A 19,884-nucleotide genomic window follows, 5' to 3' on the forward strand; every position below is an offset into this window, starting at 1 on the left:
ACCTCATCAGAGGCAACTGGGTCTGGAGTCAGGAGCACCTGAGTTCAATTCCAGTCTCAGACACTAGCTGTATGACTCTGGGCAAGCCACTTAATTTAGTCTTACCTCAGTTTCCTCATCTTTAAAATGGAGATAATAATAGAACCTACCTCCCAGGGTTGCTTTGAGAATCAAATGAGATATGTGTAAAGTGCATAGTACTTGGCACAGAGTAAGTGTTCTTTCCCCCTTCTTATTTGCCCAAGGTCACACAATTCGGTCATGGCAAAGCCTAGACTAGAATCCAGGTTGCCTGATACCATGTCATGGCATCATGATTATATGGATGAGATCTCACAAGTCATCTAGGGCAGTCCACACATTTTCAAGATGAGAAACCTGAAGCCCATAGAGTTTACGTGACTTGTCCAATATGGCAGCCTGTAATTGGACTTAGGTCTAGTGATTTCAAGCTCAATGGTCTTTCCACTGGTGCGTGATTTAATCCTTATTTTATTGCTCTCTTTATTGTCTTCTCTGAGACCTTAACTTCCCTCTCCTTTCCTTAGAAAGGGAGAAGCAGAAGCTTAGTAGTCAGTCTGGTTATATCAGTAGATAGATCATTCTAGGGTAGGGCTAGTTTCTTAATGGCTAAGAAGAGGAAAGCTGGGGGATTTCCATCCTGACCAACAGCAGTACATCTCTAGCGTCTCCATCTCCTCAGCAAAACCAAAGGCTGCTCCATTAGTAAAATTGTGTCAAAGATGACTGCCACAAGAAAATTATTCATTTCTCCAAACTATTTCTAAGACCTTGCTGATAGCTACACAGTTTCACAACAACAAAAAAATGTCATTTGGATCCACTTCACTATAATGGGAGCTACTATGGAATTGTATCAGAGTCCCATTTTCTGTATCTAAATATTTAATTTCATGAAGTATCTTCTGTCTTTCCTCAGCACAGTAAAGAATTGGATCACAAGTTATTTGTAGACAAGGAAAGCCCCTCAAATACCATTAGCACTTCGGTAAAGTATGCCAACTGAGAAGGATGAAAGATCACTTCAAAATAGTAAACATCAAATTAATTTTACAGAAGGAACTACCCTTCAGAATTATTTAGAACACTTGGAGGAGTTGGGTTGATTTAATCAAGGCCAGAAGGAAAGGGGTTAACTCAAGTATTGAGATCATTTACCTCTAACCCAGGGATTCTAAGTCTTTTCTGAAAGTTAAACTTCATTTAATTTTCATGAAATATTGCCTTTTCTCTCTCTCATTGAGAAAGCAAAACAAAATTGCTTTTTTTAAAATTTTATGTAATTTTGTAAATTTTATATAATCAAGCAAAAAAATGCCTGTACTTGTCATTCTTGTTTTGTGTTATGGACTTCTTTGTCAGCCTCATGAAGTCATAATGTTATTTTCCTTAATAGTATTTTTTTCAATTACATGTAAAGACAGTTTTCAGCATTCATTTTTGTAAAATTTTGACTTTCAAATTTTTTTCCCTCCCCAAGAAAGCAAGCAATTTGATACAGGTTATACATGTACAATTATGTTAAACATATTTCCACATTAATCATTAGACTAATTAATGTTAGACATATTAATGTCATTAGGCATTAGTCTTGTGCAAGAAGAATCAGAAATAAAGGGGGAGATGTGTTTTTTAAAATTCTTAATCAAAGAAAATAATAAATTTCAGTTAGAGGCTAGTGAAAATAAGAATTTAATTATTTTCCCGTACAAATTCTCTTAAATCCTTGAAATCTATCTATAGCCCCTAGATTAAAAATTCCTCCTCTGACTTGAACAGGGAAGGAAAAGGAGAGGAAGAAAACAAGTATTTATTAAGTATCTTCTATGTACCAGGTACTGTGCTAAATTCCTTACAAAATATCACTTCATTTGAACCTCACAACAGCCCTGTGAGGTTGGTGCTGTTATTAACCCCATTTTGCAGTTAAGGAAAATTGGGCAGGCAGAGAGATGACAGGAGCTATGAAGACCAATGATACTCAGAGTCTCTACAACTTTGCCAGCGCCATTCCTTGCTACCTTTTTGATCCAACAAAACTCCACTTTTTACATAAAAAACGTTTATATAATAGTCATCCTATGTCACTCTTTGGTATATTTTTAAATCTCTTCTTCTCAAGTCCATCCACCAAGGCAAAGAACTACATTCATTCATTTTTACTCAAACCCTTGATTAGATCTAAATAGCAGACAGTCTAAGTTTAGCCAGTTTGAATAGGATGTAGACTACTCAGGAGGAACTGGACTACAATGACTGCAATCCTAGTTTGGAGGCTGATGAAAAATGCTTTTATATTGAGATGAAAGGTTGTAAGTGGATTTCATCAGAGAATCTAAGACAAACATATCTTAATCCATTAAGAAAGTAATTTAAACTTGAATTTGTGTTCTTTGGATCCATAAAAGCCAAATTCCTGTTATGATTTTATTCCCCCAATTTCCTCTATTTTCTTTTAATTTTTCTAAGTTAGGCTTCAGCTCATTTTAATCCTTTCCTTAATGACCTTTAATTTAACATAATTTTTATTGTATTGTGGTCAGTAAAGGATGTGTTTACTCTACTGGGTTTTTTTACATTTTTTTGTAAGGATTTTATACTTTAATACAAGGTCATTTTTTTTCTAAAGGCATCATGCGCAACTGAAAAAATGTATATTCCTTTCTATTCCCATTCAGAAATCACCAGTTAGTTATCTTATCCAGCTTTCTAAAAGCCTGTTCAGGTTCTTAACATCTTTCCAAAGTTTTAGCTAGATTTATCTAGCTCTGAAAGGGGTACACTGAGATACCTACAATTATGTTTTTCCTCTCTATTTCTTCTTATAACTTTTTTAGTTCTTCCTTTAAACATTTACATACTGTTTCATCATATATGTATGTATGTATGTGTGTGTATGTATGTATGTATGTATGTATGCACTGAAATAACTCTCCCCCCTAGCTATGAAGTCTCTTTGAGACCCTAGACTGCATCTCCCAGGATCCTTAGCTACCCCCCAGATCCCATTCCCACCCTCCCAGAGCCAGAAACTAGATAGACTTTTTTGAAAGGCACGCTACACTAGCAAAGAATTACATTATAGAACTAGACAAAATAACAAAATTCATCTGAAGATCAAGAATCTCAGAGAAATCATGAAAAGAGTCACCAAGGAAAGGGACCTAGTAGTATCACATCACAAACTACACTATAAAGCAATCACAATAAAAAATAATTTGATGCTGGTTGAGAACTAGAAAAGGTGATCCATGAAACAAGCAAGCTACATACACAACACCCAGAGGCAAACAAACAGCATCGGAGTGTTTGATAAATTCAAGGATACGAACTATTAGGATAAGGATTCACTAGTCAAGAAAAATTGCTGATAAAACTGGCAAGTTGTTTGACACAAATATGTTTATCCCAATTTCTCACACTGCAGTGTTAGGTTTAGACCAACATCTCAATGCTGCAATGAGATCCAAGTGGGTTCCCGACCTAAATATGAAAGGTCACATCACAAATGAGTTAAAAGAGAATCTTCCTGGTGTCTCCTATGTCTTCTTTGCCATTGGAACATCTTGTTCTCCTCCACACATTCTCCTGCCAGAAGTCTTCACATTCTTGGGGTAGACATTACACTAGCTCACTGACATGTAACTGTGGATTACACTCAACCTGGCTTAGCCCTGGGGTATGGCCACTGTGCATGCTCCAGCCTCTTGGAGCCACAGGTGAGAGTTGGGTGAATCAAGTGGACACCAAAGGTGGATGGGTAGCCCTGAAAAGGGGTAAGCCTTTGCACCAGAGATATTAATCCTCCTGAACACCCAAGCACCCCAATTTTTATATAATTATATCATGTATTGCCATGTTATATTTTATATCAAAATACACCAAATATATGTTTAGTACACATAGCCAGAAATCCCAGGTAACCAACTCCAAGTGCTTATTTTGGGGAGCCCCATCCTTCCTCAAGGCCTTGTTTGATTCTTTTTTTTAAGTAAACCTACCACTATAAATTGTCTATTTTTAAAAACTATATTTTTAATACAACATTATAGAGTCACAGTCTCATTCAATTTTATTTTCTGGTCTTTCTATATGAAAATATTCATATTCAGTGATGATTTCCTAGTTCATAACTTTAAAAATCATTAAAACAATAGGAGGAGAGTTAGTCTCAGTAGCTTGGGAGGTATAGTGCAGAGATTTTCCTCAGTTTTCTGAGACAAGGATGTGAGTTAAGAGAGGAAATCATCAAAATGCCCATGCTCTTTAGGACATAAGGAAGTCTGTGCCCATACCAGAAGGAGAAACAAATAGAGGAATCTGTCTGTGTTCATCCTTTGTTGCTGAAGAAGACCATGACATCAGAGAAATGATGACATGACTTGCACTTGACTTTGTTTTGAGTAAGGGAGGTCTGTGCAAGGTCACCAGCCTCACTTTCCCTTCCATGGAAGTATTCGGCTAACAAGAAAAGCTACATGAAAAGGATGAACACAGAAGACCAAATATTGGCTTTCATCCTCAAAGTAAAAAGAATTGTGTGTGCATGTGTTTATGTATCAGTGTTAACATATATACAAGCAACTATGTTCTGTGTCTCGCTGACAAAGCTTAGTCAAGGAGTGAAGGAAAGGATTTGAGCTGACTTTGAAAGTTACTAATTGTATGACCCTGGGCAAGTCACTTTTTGAGCTTCAGTTTCTTCTGTGAAATGAATGAATGAATAAAAAAGCGTTGATTAACTATTTACAGTGCTGGGAGCATTAGAGATATAAATAGTTTTTAAAAGCAAGACAGTCCCTGCCCTTATGAAACTCATGTGCTAAATAGGAGAGACAATATATAAAAGAAGGTTCAGCTATAGGGTAAATAGGAAGGCCTGAAAGTCCTAGGGGTCGGCTAAGAGGTTGATGGCAATCCTAGGGGTCTATAAGTTGAATCATTAGGTTAGATGACAGTACAGGGTTCTGGGGGTATAGAGGCTGGGTAGATGGTAAGGTCTGAAGGGCCCTAGGATGCAGTGGCAAGATAGATGATAAGATTCTCCAGGTCACTGGAAAGAAAAGCTCATCCAAGTGATCAAGAGACCAGAGGGGTCTGGGTTGGAGGAGAGACAGAGGGAAGGGAAGGGAAGGGAAGGGAAGGGAAGGGAAGGGAAGGGAAGGGAAGGGAAGGGAAGGGAAGCGAAGGGAAGGGAAGGGAAGGGAAGGGAAGGGAAGGGTGGGAAGGAAACAACCCCAGTGGAGGCAGACTTTCCTTTCACCTGGCCAGTGTAGGACCTATAGCTAGAACGGATTTCCTCATTTCACAAATAAGGAAACTGAGGCATAAGTATGTTAAAGGGCTTGCCCAAGATCATAGAGCTGAAAGGGACCTCAGAGGTCATTTAGTCCGTTTTGCAAAAGAGGGCGCAGACCCAAGGAAATGAAATGATTTGCCAAAGATAATGAAATCACAGAGCTTTCTTAGTCTCATGTGTTCATATGATCCAGGACATGACTAGACAGGACATGACTAGCTAAAAAAAAAGGAGAGCCAGGTTAGTAGCCTGATACCCACAGGATGTTAAAGGACCTCTCTCTTAAAAGACAGCCTTCAGACCACTGGGTCTGATCTTCTTTGGAGGGCTTATGAAGTACACAAGCAAAAATCCCACAGGGTGGCTTTCTATCCACACCAGTGAACATTCTGTCTACACTTATGATACCTTGGATTCTCTCTCCAGGATTTGTGGTCAAAATAGCAGCATAAATTTATAGGAAGCTTCTTTTAGATTCATTACAAGTCAAAGCTTTTCAATATTTCTCATTCTATCATTCTCCCATAGAAGGATTCCACAATTCCACATGTATTTAGACAAAGAAGCTTGGGATTCCTCAAAAATATGCTCTTGGAGTTGGTTATCTGGGGTTTCTGGCTATATATACCAAACACGGATTTGGTATATTTAGATATAAAATATGAAAGAGGAAGATGTAATATTTTTATATAATTGCTGTTCTTTAGACAGCAGACATTCAGCAAAAAGTTTGTTGCATTGGATTGTATTGTATACTATTGTGTTGTGTCCTGCTATTGCCCCTAAAAAGTGTATCTTCAAGAAACCCAACAGACATTCAGAGCTCTGTCATGCCAACATCTTTCAATGCAACGTAATAAGTAGTTAAGGGAGGACTAGAAGTTCTTGGGAGATAAAGGAGACCTACTTACCCTTAATTAATATGTAGCCCCTAACTTCCCTCCTCAGCCTTTGTCATCAAGACAGCTACCCACAAAACTCCCAAGTTTGAGAAACACTGTTGAGGCTAAGGTTTGCTTCTTTTCAGAGATGGGGTACTATGGGTGTGGTACATTGAGAACACTAGTAGACTTCTTTGGTATGATAGGATCCCTGTCTCCCTTGATGGCCCCCAAGACCGTATTGGTTCCTACTTCCCTGTTGCACTATCCTAGTCCATTAAGGGCATAATGAGTTCCAATCATGTGGACTCTAGGCCCCTTGGAGTTGGTGGATTGTTGACCCCGTACCCAAGTCACCTTTGCTCTCCCTACTTACGATAAATATGAAGAAGAGTGGGGCTGCATCCAGAGAAGGTAATTACCACCATACTCTTGTTACATATCCTTGCTGTGTTAGAGAAAATAGACCTTTGGTTAAGTGTTCAAATGACTTTTGAGTAATTAAATCATCCCTGAACCAAGAGAGTGCTGACATATTGGTTAATTTTGCTAAAATTCCATTTTTTTCTCTTTCTTTTTTTGTTTTTTGCTTTAAGGGATGGTGAACTAGGTAGGGAAACAGGCGAGGACATATTTAGGAATGAAAGTAATATAAAAACAAAAGAAGTGAAATAAAAAATTCAAGGCTCATGTTTGATGGTAACTAATTGCCACAGTCAGACCAAGGCATTTTTGGCTTTGCCAAATCCCTTGGGATTCATGAGCATTTCAGAATAGAATGTTAAGGCTATCTGGTACAGCATTGGACATAGAGTCAAAAGACTTGGGTTTGAATTATATATCCTTTACACTTACTAGGTAATGCGATCATCAGGTTCTCATCTTAGGTCTCAGTACCTCAGTTTCCTCACCTGTAAAGGATATTTGTTCTCCCTTCCTGTTATAAGGAGAGCATTTGTAAATGTGAGCTGTTATAACTCAGGCTATCCATCCAGAGCCAATCTCTCCACTAGACCTATGGAGATCTTAGAGCTCTGGGTCTGAGTCCTGGTTCAGTCATTTGCTATTTGACCTTTGGCAAGCTACTAACTTGTCAGAGCCTTAGTCCCTCTACCCATGAAATGGAAGCATTAAATTTGTGCTATGTATTTCTTAAGGTTGTCAGGAAGGTGTTAAAGCACAAAATGAATGAAATATTACTAAGATCCCCTGCCAGCTAACCCCCTAAACCCCACAAAAAATAAAAATCCAACTCTTTGCTGAATGCCTTAATTTCTAATAATAAGATGTAGTATCCATTGTGGGCTAACTCCGCTAGCTCACACTTGAAAGTTGGGTCCCCCAGATTCGAGGTAAATGAGTAGTTCATGAGCCCCAACTGCTCACCTTTTATAAACAGTCCATTGACAAAGTTAGCTCGAAGCAAAAGCATTAATTAAAAAGGCATAACATGAGCCACAGTGACAAAATGCTTCCCCGTAAACCAAATACACAAAGGAAAAATAAGTGCACATCTGGATGGCACAAGTGTGGCTTGGACAATTCACACCTCCAGTCCAGCCAAGATTTTGTCTTAGAGCTGCTCTCCCTGGATGAAGCATTTCTGCTAGATAGATGAATCAGCTTAACCCCTGAGTCACCTCCTAGCCTCCTCCAGTGCTTTGTGCTAGAGTCGCTGTCTCTGTGGGCTTTGTGTGAAATCGCCTTCCCTCTTGCTGTACTTTCTGAGACATGCCAGGAAAAGATGAATTGCAATTCCTCAACAGCAAAATCCTTTCCTTGGTGCTCTGTCTTTTCAAGACATTCTTCTAGTGTCCCAGGTTCTTAATAGTCATCATCTTGGACCCATCACTCACCCTCCTTCAACCCGTACATCCAATCAGTTGCCAAATCTTGCCATCTCTACCTTTATAACATCTCTCCCATAAATTCTTTCTTCCTCTTCACACAGTTACCACCTGAGTTCAAGGCCTCATCGTCTCTTCCCTCGATTATGCCCATCGCCCCCTAATCGATCTCCCTGCTTCAGACCTCTTCCCCAGTTCAATCCATCTTATGTAATGCTGTCCAAGTTCAGATCTGATTATATGACTCACCTATTCAACAACTCCAGTGGCTTTCCATTGCCTCTAGGATAAAAACCAAACCGGCCCCCATCCTTCAAATGCTAGTGCCCTCCCTCCCGAACTAACTTTTATTTAACTGCTTTATGTAGGTGTATACATCTATCTATCTATCTGTCTGTCTATCTATCGATCTATCTATCTATCTATCTATCTACCTGTCTATCCTGTTTACCTATCCATCCATCTATTTATCATCTATCTGTCTGTCTGTCCTATTTATTCATCCATCCATCTAGCTAGCTAGCTACATCTATCTATATCTATCTATCCATCTATCTATCTAATCTACTTGTCTATCCTATTTATCTATTCATCCATCTATCTGTCTGTCTGTCTGTTTATCCATCTATCTATCTATCCATCTACTAATCTACCTGTTTGTCTATCCTGTTTATCTATCCATCCATCCATCCATATATATATATATATATATATATATATATATATATATATATATATATATATCTACCTACCTATAATTCAACCTACCTATGCATCTATTTATCTACCTACCTACCTACCTGCCTGCCTATTTATCTAACTACCTACCTGTCTGTCTATCTGTCTATGTACCTACCTATTTATCTATCTACCTACCTATTTATCTACCTACCTATCTACCTATTTATCTCTCTATCCATCTAACTAACCACCTACCTGTTTATCTACTTGTCTATTGTGCATATTAACTTTATATTTTTTACTGTGTATATCTATCTGCGCCATTACTGTCTCTCCCATAAGAATGTAAACTCTTTGTGAGAAGGGATTGTTTCATTCTTTGTACTTGTATCCCCAGAACCTAGCACCATGCCTGGCCCCTAGCAGTTGTTTAATTGATCGATTGAGTTATTTAGTTGATTGACTGACAGATCTCCTCCTTCAACTGACCCTAGAGAAGGGCATGGCTAACCCTCTTAGGAGCCAGATATTTCCGTTGTGGTGACAATTACCTTCATCCAGTGGCCAAAATTCTATAATTAAGGAATTCCTTCATACCTTCTAAAGGAGGAAAGAAGTGTCTCCTGGTTCATCAGAGTCTGAAATGGGCCCATCCATTGCAGTCTTGAACAGGTCAAGGTTTCACAATTTTTACGAGCCACTTGAATGAGATATCCCAAGTGATACACTTTCATAATCTGTGAATAGACCACTCAAGGTGGCTGGTTGAGATCTGAAAAAGGCAAAGTCTAAAAAGGGCTTTGCCCCACACCCTACATAGAAAAAAAGACTCTCTTCCTTAATTATGCAGATATTTTATAGACAACCTTATAAAACAGATATTTCTGAGAGGCCTATGGACTAACATCACACCCAAATGATCAATTACTAAGGTTTCCTGCTGATTGCTGATTAGGAGGGGAGGTAGTAGGAAGGTCCTGGTCCTAAAAGAAGTGGGGGCAGAGAGCATATGCCAGAAGGAGAGTGGTGGGACACATGGAATGGAGGAAAAAAACACAGAAAGAAGAAACTGCAGGAGCTAAAACCTTGCTTCACAATGATGCTCTGGTTAGGCCTTGTTCCTTCCTCAGTCAACATCAGCTTAACCAGACAAGCTGAGGCTCCAAGGAATCTTTGCCATTCCATCAAGTCACCTGGTTATTTCCCCAAGGTCTATTCATGAAAGTAAAATTAATTTTTCTAGCCTATGAATTAAACATTAGTGCTCCTTGCAGAGAATTTTTAGTTCTGTAGAAACATTCCTTTGATAGCAAAAGAAAAAAGACCCCAGCACATTCTAAAATAAGCCTTCATACCTATAAGAGTTATGAGGGAAGCAAAGCCTGTGATTTTTTTAAAGGAAGGAAGGGAGAGAAGACTTAAAGAAGGGCAAGAAAGGAATGAAGGAAGGAAAGAAGGGGGAAAAGGAAGGAAAGAAGGGGGAAAAGGAAGGAAAGAAAGGGGAAAAGGAAGGATAGAAAGGAGAGGGGTGGGAAAGAAAAAAGAAGGAGAGAACAAGGAAATGAGAGAGAGAGAGGGGGGGGGAGGGAGGGAGGCAGGGAGATGACAGCTGCTGCTAGGAATTCTACAAGGCAGAGATGAAAAGAGGGAACATTCCAGGCATACGGGATAAAGGTGTAGACTGTGTACAGACAAGAGCAAATAAACCCCTGACTGGATTGTAGGGTGTATGAGAGAGACTAATGTGTCTTGGAACGATAGGTTGGAGCCAGTATAAAAAGGGCTTTAAATAACAGAGAGAGGAATTTGTATTTTATCCTAGTGGTAACAGAGAGCTACTGAGCCTTCTTAAGTGAGGGAGTTACATAGTCAGATCTGCACTTTAGAAATATCCATTTGGCAGCTGTGTAGAGGATGTATTGGAGAAGTCTAGTGTGAGCCTCTCCCCCTATGCAAGTTTGGATAGTCCTTCCTTGAAAAGTATTGAAATTGTTCCCTCAGGAGAGTAGGGATCAAGCCACTGGCATAAATTCCTAGTCACCTGGGTGCAAAATATCCAGGGAAGGAGTGTTAGAGCTCCCCTCTGGCTTGTGGGCCACATGGGAACGGTAAGCTCTACTGAATCTTGAGGAGTCTACTATGAAACCTAGATTGCAATCCTGAGAGACTGAGAAGATAGTGGTATGCTCAGTAGAAATATATATTGGATATATTGAGTTTGAGATATGCACAGGACAACCAGGTAGAAATGTACAGCAGGAGTTTAGTGATATAGCAGGAGTTTAGATATAGAGCTCAAGAGAGGGGTAAGGTGAAGACAGGATATGTAGATATGAGGGTCATCTACATAGGGATGATAACTGAACCCATGATAACTGACAAGGTCAATGAGAGAAAGTATAGAATGGATGGATGAACAAATTAGCTAATGAAAATTCATTTATTTAGTATTTACTATATACTAAGTAATACTATTGTGCGAATAATTACTGTTGTGCTAAGCACTGATGTTACAAACAAAAGCAAGCAAGATGGCCACTACCCTCTATTATTCCTATTCTATTAGAATGAAATTTTCTTACATTGCCCCCCCCCCACCTCTCCAACCCCCAATCCCACCAACTCCAGCTTGGAGGACCGTAATTAAACCATCGCTATCATTATTAGTAAATAAATTCACTTTGACTTCGAGGTCCAACACATTCTTTGCTGGCCACCAAGCCCCTTTTTGTGCTCTCTTCCTCTGGTTAGAATGTAAACTTTTTTTTACATGTAAGCTTTTATATTATCACCAAATGACATTTAATAATACTATTGCATATAAAGCAAAATTTGGCTTTCTATGCATGTGCCCTGGTCACATGTGCTCAGTAGATGTCCCTTATTTGTGTTCAGTCTTCTCACTGCTGGTGTGTGTATTTTGGAATGATTGTGTCCCAGGTTTATGGGGGGAAATAAACAAGTACTATTTTTCTTATTATCCTATATTATCAAATGTCTTTTCATTATAGGCTATGGCTGATTAGTAAAAGGTAGTACTTTGGTGGGGGCTCATAAGCTATGACTGGAAGGAGATCCATAGAATACATAGAACCTGGAATAGCTTGTCTGAGGGGGCCCATGTGCAAGTGGAGTGAGATGCTCTGATACACCAGAGTGGGAAAAAAGGGGAAGGGGTGAAAGGAGAAGTGATTGGTCATCTCTGAAAGAGAGCATAGACTTTGACCAATCACATTTTTTATCTGCTTTGCTCAGTGAGAAAACCAAGATAAGAATTGCTCCTATTATAAAATTGGATGCATAGAAGATGAAAGGGGAAGGGAGTAAAAAGGGGAAATGGAGGAGAGATTCTATTTCATAGAGGTATGTAATAATGGGCACAAAACAGGAAGACTTTAAGAGGAAAGTTCATTTCAGTCTTAAAGTGGTTCATCTTTTGGGGGGAGGGATCAAAATTGAGAACATAAAAGATGAAATAAAGAGAATTTAGGTCTCCAGAGCCTGATGATACTCAAAAAAATGCTCAGGATCAATTGAATCTTTCGAGAGGAACAAGAGGAAGGAAAAGTGGATAAGAATTTTGAATCCTGGATCTCACATTCAGCTAAGCCACCATGGATATTTTGTGTATTCTATTTATTTTGTGTATATAGACTCATCTGTACACTTATTGTTTCCCCTGATAAAATGTAAACTCCTTGGTTCTTTTTGTCTGCATCCTCTGGTTCCAAGCACAATATTGCCATGTAATACGCTCTTGTCAAATAATTGTTTGAACCTTTCTGAGACTAAGGTGAGAACCTTCCATTACCCAAACTAGTCACTGTTAAGTAGGAAGAACAATGAAGCCACATTTTTTCAATCAATACCCATTATTAAGTATACTGTGTGAAATGCACCATGACAAGGAATGTACAGAAATAATTAAGTCAGGCACTTGCCTTCCATTAAAGGAGGTGACCTGTACAAAGATAATGATAACCAACATTGTGCTGATAAATATTTAACAGCTGACCCTCTGGGAAAAAATACACATGCTACACATTTTAAATTTTAATCTAGATTATTAACATTTTCTCCATCATTTCTTAAGTCTAGATAATCAACAAAATAGCAAGCCCAAATTTGGAATATGTGCTGATTTCTGAGGTGTAAATGTTGATTCACCCTGAGAATTTAGTAATTGGCTCCCATGAGCTTGTTTGAGCTGCCTGCAGCTCACCCCTGGATAACTCAAAACAAGGTGAGTGTGTCAGAGGTACAAACAGAGGGCTATGAAGCTTCTAAGGAAGGAGAAGGTGATATTTGAACTAAGCCACGAATGATGTAAAACCCATCCCTCAAATCCTCTTCGTATGGGACTCTTCTCATTGGTAGACTCAACACTACACACTAACATTAAAGGTGGGTTTGATGAGAGCCTAGGAGTCTTCTGGCTTCCAGTTTCAATAAACAAGACTGGTGGTTTTAGACTCTCCTTAGGTTTTTGAAGGGACAGACGGATTCTGGAAGGAAGCCAACATGTAAAGGGGCTGGCACCTGAATGATGTCCCTATCCCTGATTTGCTACACTAGAGACTTCAGGGAATTTCCCCTTGAGTGAGATCTTCCTTGAGTGGTTGAGCTGAGATACCTGGCTCCCAATGGGAGAGCTCATTTACTCTGTCTTGTATGCCATATAGTAGCATTTGCACACCTTCTCTGATCTCTGTGTTGTTATCAGCTTGGATAGATGCTTTTGTTTGCTATTTCCTAAGTGTTTGTTCTTTGCAGAACTGGCATTTGGTGGGAAAGGGGTCAAACCTTGGAAATACAGTTTCTTGAGGCACTCCTCTGTTAAGGGATTACAATCAGGAACCCAGCTCGAACTTAAAAGTTATTTCCCCTTGACCATAAATTTTTAAGGGGAAATAGTGACATAATCCTAGTCTGGTACCCTTTGTCTGAGAAGAGCACAGTAGCTAGCCTCTGGTCCCACCATCCTATTTCCCCTCCTGACAAGAATCAAACTCTACCTTAGAGATGGATGGATAGAGAAGCCACATCTACACAAACTTGTGGGAATACACATAACCTACCTAAGAAAAATATACCGCAACTCCTTACAAATGGGTAGGATTTCAACTGATATACATACTGGATCATAGGGGTTGGAGGTAAGAGTGGGGGGGGCAGATTTCATGCATATGGAATGGGACAAAAACCCCAAAATAGGAAACTATGGAAGACATCCATGGAACAGTAAGTGATCTAATTTGCACTCTTGACAGAGAGTAAGCACAGCCAGCTTTATAGAGGTAGTTGGAAAACAGATTTTGTATGGTCTTAAAATGGCAGGCATAGCAATTCAGATTTAATTCAGTAAGCAGTGGGGATCCATTAATGAACTTTGAACATTACCAGATCCATAAGATTTATCTGGCAGGATGAACCTCTACAGGCAAAAGAATTTACTGCCATATGTGCATATCTAATGGATTTCTCATAAAGAAAGGTTTAGAGTGAGGGCTAGTCCTTACTTAGGCATTTTGGCATAGGAATAGTTTAGTTTTGCTAGGTTTCCAGGGAAAGATATTACGGAGTCAGTACCTGGAGGGGTGGGGGAGTGGAGAAAAAGAAGATACTTAAGGTTTTGTGAAGACAGTACATTCTTGGAAAGATCCCTTACTATGTCTAGTGGCTTGACTTTTTTTTATGGAAGAAGGAAAGGAAAGGACGGGAAATGAAAGTAGAGTGTGATGTGCCTGGTTTGTCTGTACCCACTGCGCGCAGTGGGTACACAAACATAGCTACTCATAATACTACTTCTTGAACTTAAAAATAGCTATTTACTTAAAAATAAAGCAAAACAAGTCATCATTTCGAAGGTACCAAAGCAAAGGCATCAATTACAAAATATGCCAGAATTCATGCCTAAACCTAGATCACATTCTCCCACCAATACACTTGATATCTAGGGAAGAGGATGAGCGCGCACTTCCAGGGACCTGGCTCTGAGACACGCAAGGGAGGAAAGCCATATCCTGAGGGCTCAGAAGAACTCTCAGCTCTGGACTATGGGCTTTGATCCAACTGAGGAACATCTGCACCACACAAGCGCTTCTCTGCTAATTGCTTGTCTGTAGTGGATTGGCGCTCTCCAGCTGCCCAGATCTCTCCTACATTCCAAAAGAGTATTTAGAAGTTCTAGCAATTTACAATTATCCTTAAAAGGGTATTTAGAAAGTGTTACTATTTCATTTGAATAGCATTTCCCTTTAAACCGGAGAATAGGAAAGAAGGGAGGGGAAGGGGAGAAGAGAAGGGGAGAGAAGGACCAAAGAAAGCTTAGCCATTATGAGAAGCAGGTTAGACAGAGTAATGAAGCTGAGATGACCCTTTAAGAAGGAAATATCGCTGCCATTGTTTACCCGGCCCCCAAAAGAGCGTGATGCTTCTTCTAAGGGCATCTGAAATGACCCTCCGCAGTAACCTAAGTAGTGTTGGTAGTAATGAAATATTGGATTCGGAGTCAATAATATGGAGTCAAATCCTAGCTCTCCTATTTACTACCTGTGTGATCTCAGTGTGCCCATCTGTAAAATGGAAAGGATTAGACTTCTAAGGTCCATTTCAGATGTAAATCTATGATTCTGTGTTCCCATGTCTATTCTATGCCTGGTTTAAGGTTTTAAATTCTAGGCACCACATTTTAGAGAGGACATTGATAAGGAGGAGAGTGCCCAGAGGAAGGTCACAGAGTAGCTGAGTGCCTCTAGTTCATACCATTAAAGGCCTATTTGAAGGAACTGAGCATAACTAACCTAGAGAAGAAAAGGTGTAGAAGAGATGTGTTCCAATACTTGAAAAGTTGTCTTGTTGAAGAAGGATCAGGCTTGGTGAATTTGGCCCCATGGAGCTAAGAGCAATGAGGGGAGAGCCCAAAGAGACAGATCTAGGCTTGATGGCAAGAAAAAGCTTCCTAACAATTAAAGCTAGGCAAAAAAAAGTAGAACAGGCTGCCATGGGTTGGTTGTACCTTCCCCATCTCTGGGAGATTGCAAGCCAAAACTGGAAGACCACTTGTAAGAGGCATGGTGGCAGGAATTCATTTGTGGATGGGGTTAGATTGGATGTCTTCAGAGTCTTTCCAGTTTTGAAATTTTACAATTTGTTGGTTCTGCAAGGACAGAGAAGGGTCTACCCTCAGCAGACTTTCTGGACAGCTGGATCCAGGAAATTATGATGCACGTACGGCATCCTTTGACCCTTGGGCCATCCTATGGCCACACCCCATGTGCCACTTAGGAGTTCTGTGAAGCAATGGGGCACTAAACCAATCAAACCTCAAATGGAAAATAGTACTCCCCACAGAGGAAGGTGCAATTAATTCCCTGGTGCATTTCCTCAGCAGAAATGAGGGGTCTTCCAGAATAGGTCTTTCAGAACAAATATTCCCACTACCACCTCAATACAAGCTATCTCTACAAGACTCACGCACTTAGGACCCCAAGTACGTGCCATGAAAGACAGCTTTTCAGTGGGACATGCTATGTGAATTTAAATAGCATGGTCCACAGGATGAGAAGACCTATGTAAATATAAGATTAAGCTTTCACCTCTATCTGCTTTTTTCTCTAGTGTTGTTGCCAAAAGAATAAAGCCCTAGAAGCAGGTATGCTCTAATGTACAACTCACAAGTAAGCTGCCTAAATGACTATATTCTGAGCCTGCTAAGGGAGCTTTGGTATGTTTTTAGCCTGCAAGAGTTTCAGTGCCCTGAGAACATTCTGTATTTTCTACATCTAGCCACTTAGAAGTGAGAAGAGAGACAGACAGACAGACACACACACACACACACACACACACACACACACACACACAAAGAGAAATAGGGAGAGAAACAAATGTAAACAAGCAGAGAAAAAGAGATGGAGAGACAAACAGAGACAGAGGTCACCAGGACACATTTACAGCAACCTTAGAGAAGAGACTGTCAAGATAAGAACACAGAAGCTTTCTATGAACCCCAAGGCAAGGTGTCCTGGCTGCCACTGATCCCCCAAAGCAACACAACTGCTCTACCCTTCCCATTCACCCCCAAATCAAATACAAGCCCTTCTCTACAGATTACCAGCATTCTCCTTGTTTTCCACTGAGGGGGAGGGGAAGAGAGAAAGAGAAAGAGAGGGAGAGACAGAGACAGAGACACACAGAAAGAGATAAAGAGAAACAGAGAGAAACAGAGATAGAGAAAGACACACAGAGAGAAAGGAATAAAAAATAAAATTTAATTTTAAAAAAGAGAATAAGAAAAAATACTTCTTTGAGAAGCAGGAAGGAACGCCATTTCCTTCTTCTCTCTCCACCCCCATTCCACAAAAGACTATAGGATTTGCCAATCAAGCACTACTAAGCTATAATTCAAGGCATTTAAGAGACTATTTAGGAAAAGCAATTCCTCTCCTTTCCTTCTCCTTTTTTTGGGGGGGGGGGGCGAGGAGATGGGAGGGTTGTTCATAGAGAAGAGTGATCCCTCCCTCCTTTATAGATCAGAAAAAGGAAAGAAAAAAAAACAAGCTTGGGTTACCTAGTTTAATTCCCCAGCTGAAGAAGGGATCATTAGCTATTACTTTTGTCTTGGCTGTTATAGAAAAATAGGCTTTCTAAGATTGATGTGGGACTCCAAGGTGGAGGTCAGAGGTTGAAATAAGGCAGGAACAAAAATCCCAAGAGGGTTCTGGAGCCTCAGCATCTCCTCCCTCTGGCACACAGCTCCATTATTGGGAGGTGGGTGGGGAAGACAGCCACAGGTGCCTATCCAGGGACCTGCCCTCATCTGGGTCCAAGAGTGGGGAGCATGTGCATAATAAATGCATTGTATTCTGGGGCTTTGAATGAGCTTTATGTGGCGTTGGGTTTTCACCAGAAAAAAAAAACTGCAGGGGCTAGAATTGAAAGCAAATAGCAAGTGGGAAGACAGGAATTGGGGGAAGGGGTGTAGGAATGGAGGGAGTGAGAAATAGTAGAGGGAGACAGGCAAGGAGGTCAGGAGGAAGAAAGATGATGCCAATGTACGTCTGAGAGTCAAGACTCAGTTTTATTCTAAATGAGGTCCTCCTCCCTCCATTGCTTGCAAACATACACATACTACAGCTCTCCTCCTCATTAAGTACACAGTGTGGATATCTTTGCTGTCAGGGGGAGCCTGGAATGTTTATCCACCAAACACAAGAGAACAAGCGAGGAACCCAGGGCGCAGAGGGATCCATCCCCAAGAAAAGACAGACACAGACAATACTCTCTCAGAAAAGCCCTAGAAATCCTGCATTGAACCACAAGAACACCTCAATTCCTTCATCGCTGATTTCAAAACATGCAACATCACGGGACCCCAGAGACTCTCAAAGCAGTCTGCCAGGAAACTAGCAAACAGGGTTAGTCAAACAGAAGGAGAATTTAGAATTACCTGGAATGAAATAACTGCCTTGTCCCAAGAGACAAACTGCAATTCAAGGCGATTAAGGGTGCCACCAGAGAACTATGTAGGAAAATTTCTCTTGATTGAACTGGATTGGGGGGGAGGGGAGGAGGAGGCACAAATGAAGGGTCAGTCATCCCGAGTCTTTGAACATCAAAAAGGAAAATAATGAAATATTTTTCACATTAGGAAGCTGTCTCTCAACCCCTATGCTGAGAAAAGGAAAGAGATCAATATCTTAAGCAGCAAACATTTATTACTTGTTATTAGTGCTTACTATTAGACAGGTACTATACTAGGCACTGGGTTACAAAGACAAAACACACACACACACACACACACACACACACACCAGAAAAAAAAACAGTCCCTATCCTCAATGAACTTACATGCTATTTTGAGAGGGAGATCAAGTACACATTTCAGCACACGTAAGGTAGAGATGCCAACAAGCTGGAACTTACCCCACAGCAGAGTGAGCAGCTGGGCCTTAGGAATGAGGGTGAGGGAATACAGGGCCCCGAAGTGAAGCAGGGTCATCAGGATGACATTCCTCCAGACTATACCCTGTCTGTCTGGCCTCTTTCCTCTATCCCCCTCCTGGATTCCTCCCTGGGCTGCCCATTCCATCGGGCTTTCGGCACTCTTCTTGAGAAAGGTAGCCTTCTCTGGACCCAGTCCACAGGCAGCCCCCGGCCCCAGCATGGTTGGGGGGGCAGATTAGCCAGTAGTAGGTAGCAGTAGCTCTGTTGACTCCCTCCGGTCTCTGGACTGGGTTTTTGTTTTCTGGTTCAAATAGCAACGGCCATCTCCTCTCTTTCTGGGATGCCAAGACTTGTCTTTTTCTTTTGTATTGTCTTTAGATGGGGAGGGAGGGAGGTTGCCTACAAAGACAAATCTTGGAGCTCAGCATCTGTTGCTAATCTCCCATCCCTGCTGCTGCTGCTGCTGCTGCTGCTGCTGCTGCTGCTGCTGCTGCTGCTGCTGCTGCTGCTGCTGCTGGGTCCAAGCTGAAATCTGCACAGTAACTGAGAAGCAGGGGGAGAAGGGAAGGGAGGGGGAGGCAGGTGGGGATCGGAGAGGGAGGGAGTTGTGGGAAGGGAGAAAAGAGAGAGTAGGGAGGAGAGGGAGAAATGGAGAAGAGGGAGGCAGGGAGTGCACACTAAAAAGAAAGACCTACATAGCTGTGGCCAATCAGGATGACATGTGATGCTCTTAAAGAGAAAGCAGTTTGGTCTCATCACTGTGCACAGATCCCTAAAAGGGAAAGGCCCAAGCTTAGCCTGTGTCCCTATGAAACTCCCATCACACCTTCAGTTGCCTTCAACACCTAAGGCAATTAGGGACAACAGAATGGCTTGGGCTCAAGAAGATGGAGGGCAGGTCTCTCTGTCTCTCTGTCTGTCTGTCTCTGTCTCTGTCTCTGTCTCTATCTCTGTCTCTGTCTCTCTCTGTCTGTCTGTCTGTCTGTCTCTCTCTCTCTCTCTCTCTCTCTCTCTGTCAGCCTAAAGTCTGTCAGTGACTGGTTGAGCATCTTGTGACATGCTTTAAATGAGATATACCCATCAGAGAATTATACATCTAGACACTTAGAAGGGATTCTAGCATTTGCCTAATTCAACTTCCTTACTTTACAGATGAGGAAACTGATGCCCAGAGAGGAGGGGGGTCTTGAGCGGGTTGAGCCAGAATTTG

General features: G+C 40.8%; 1 protein-coding gene across 1 annotated transcript in view; it reads right to left on the minus strand.

The window, feature by feature from the left end:
- The window catches only part of SCD5 (stearoyl-CoA desaturase 5), a 69,629-nt gene extending 50,246 nt beyond the window's left edge, over positions 1-19,383 (minus strand). The window contains exon 1 of the mRNA XM_072623966.1: positions 18,654-19,383. Coding sequence (XP_072480067.1) covers positions 18,654-18,894 — 241 coding nt within the window. The 5' untranslated portion in view covers positions 18,895-19,383. The remainder of the gene's footprint in view (positions 1-18,653) is intronic.
- Positions 19,384-19,884: the final 501 nt, after the last annotated feature.

The sequence above is a fragment of the Notamacropus eugenii genome, chromosome 7 (assembly GCF_028372415.1).
Source record: "Notamacropus eugenii isolate mMacEug1 chromosome 7, mMacEug1.pri_v2, whole genome shotgun sequence".
NCBI lineage: Eukaryota > Metazoa > Chordata > Mammalia > Diprotodontia > Macropodidae > Notamacropus > Notamacropus eugenii.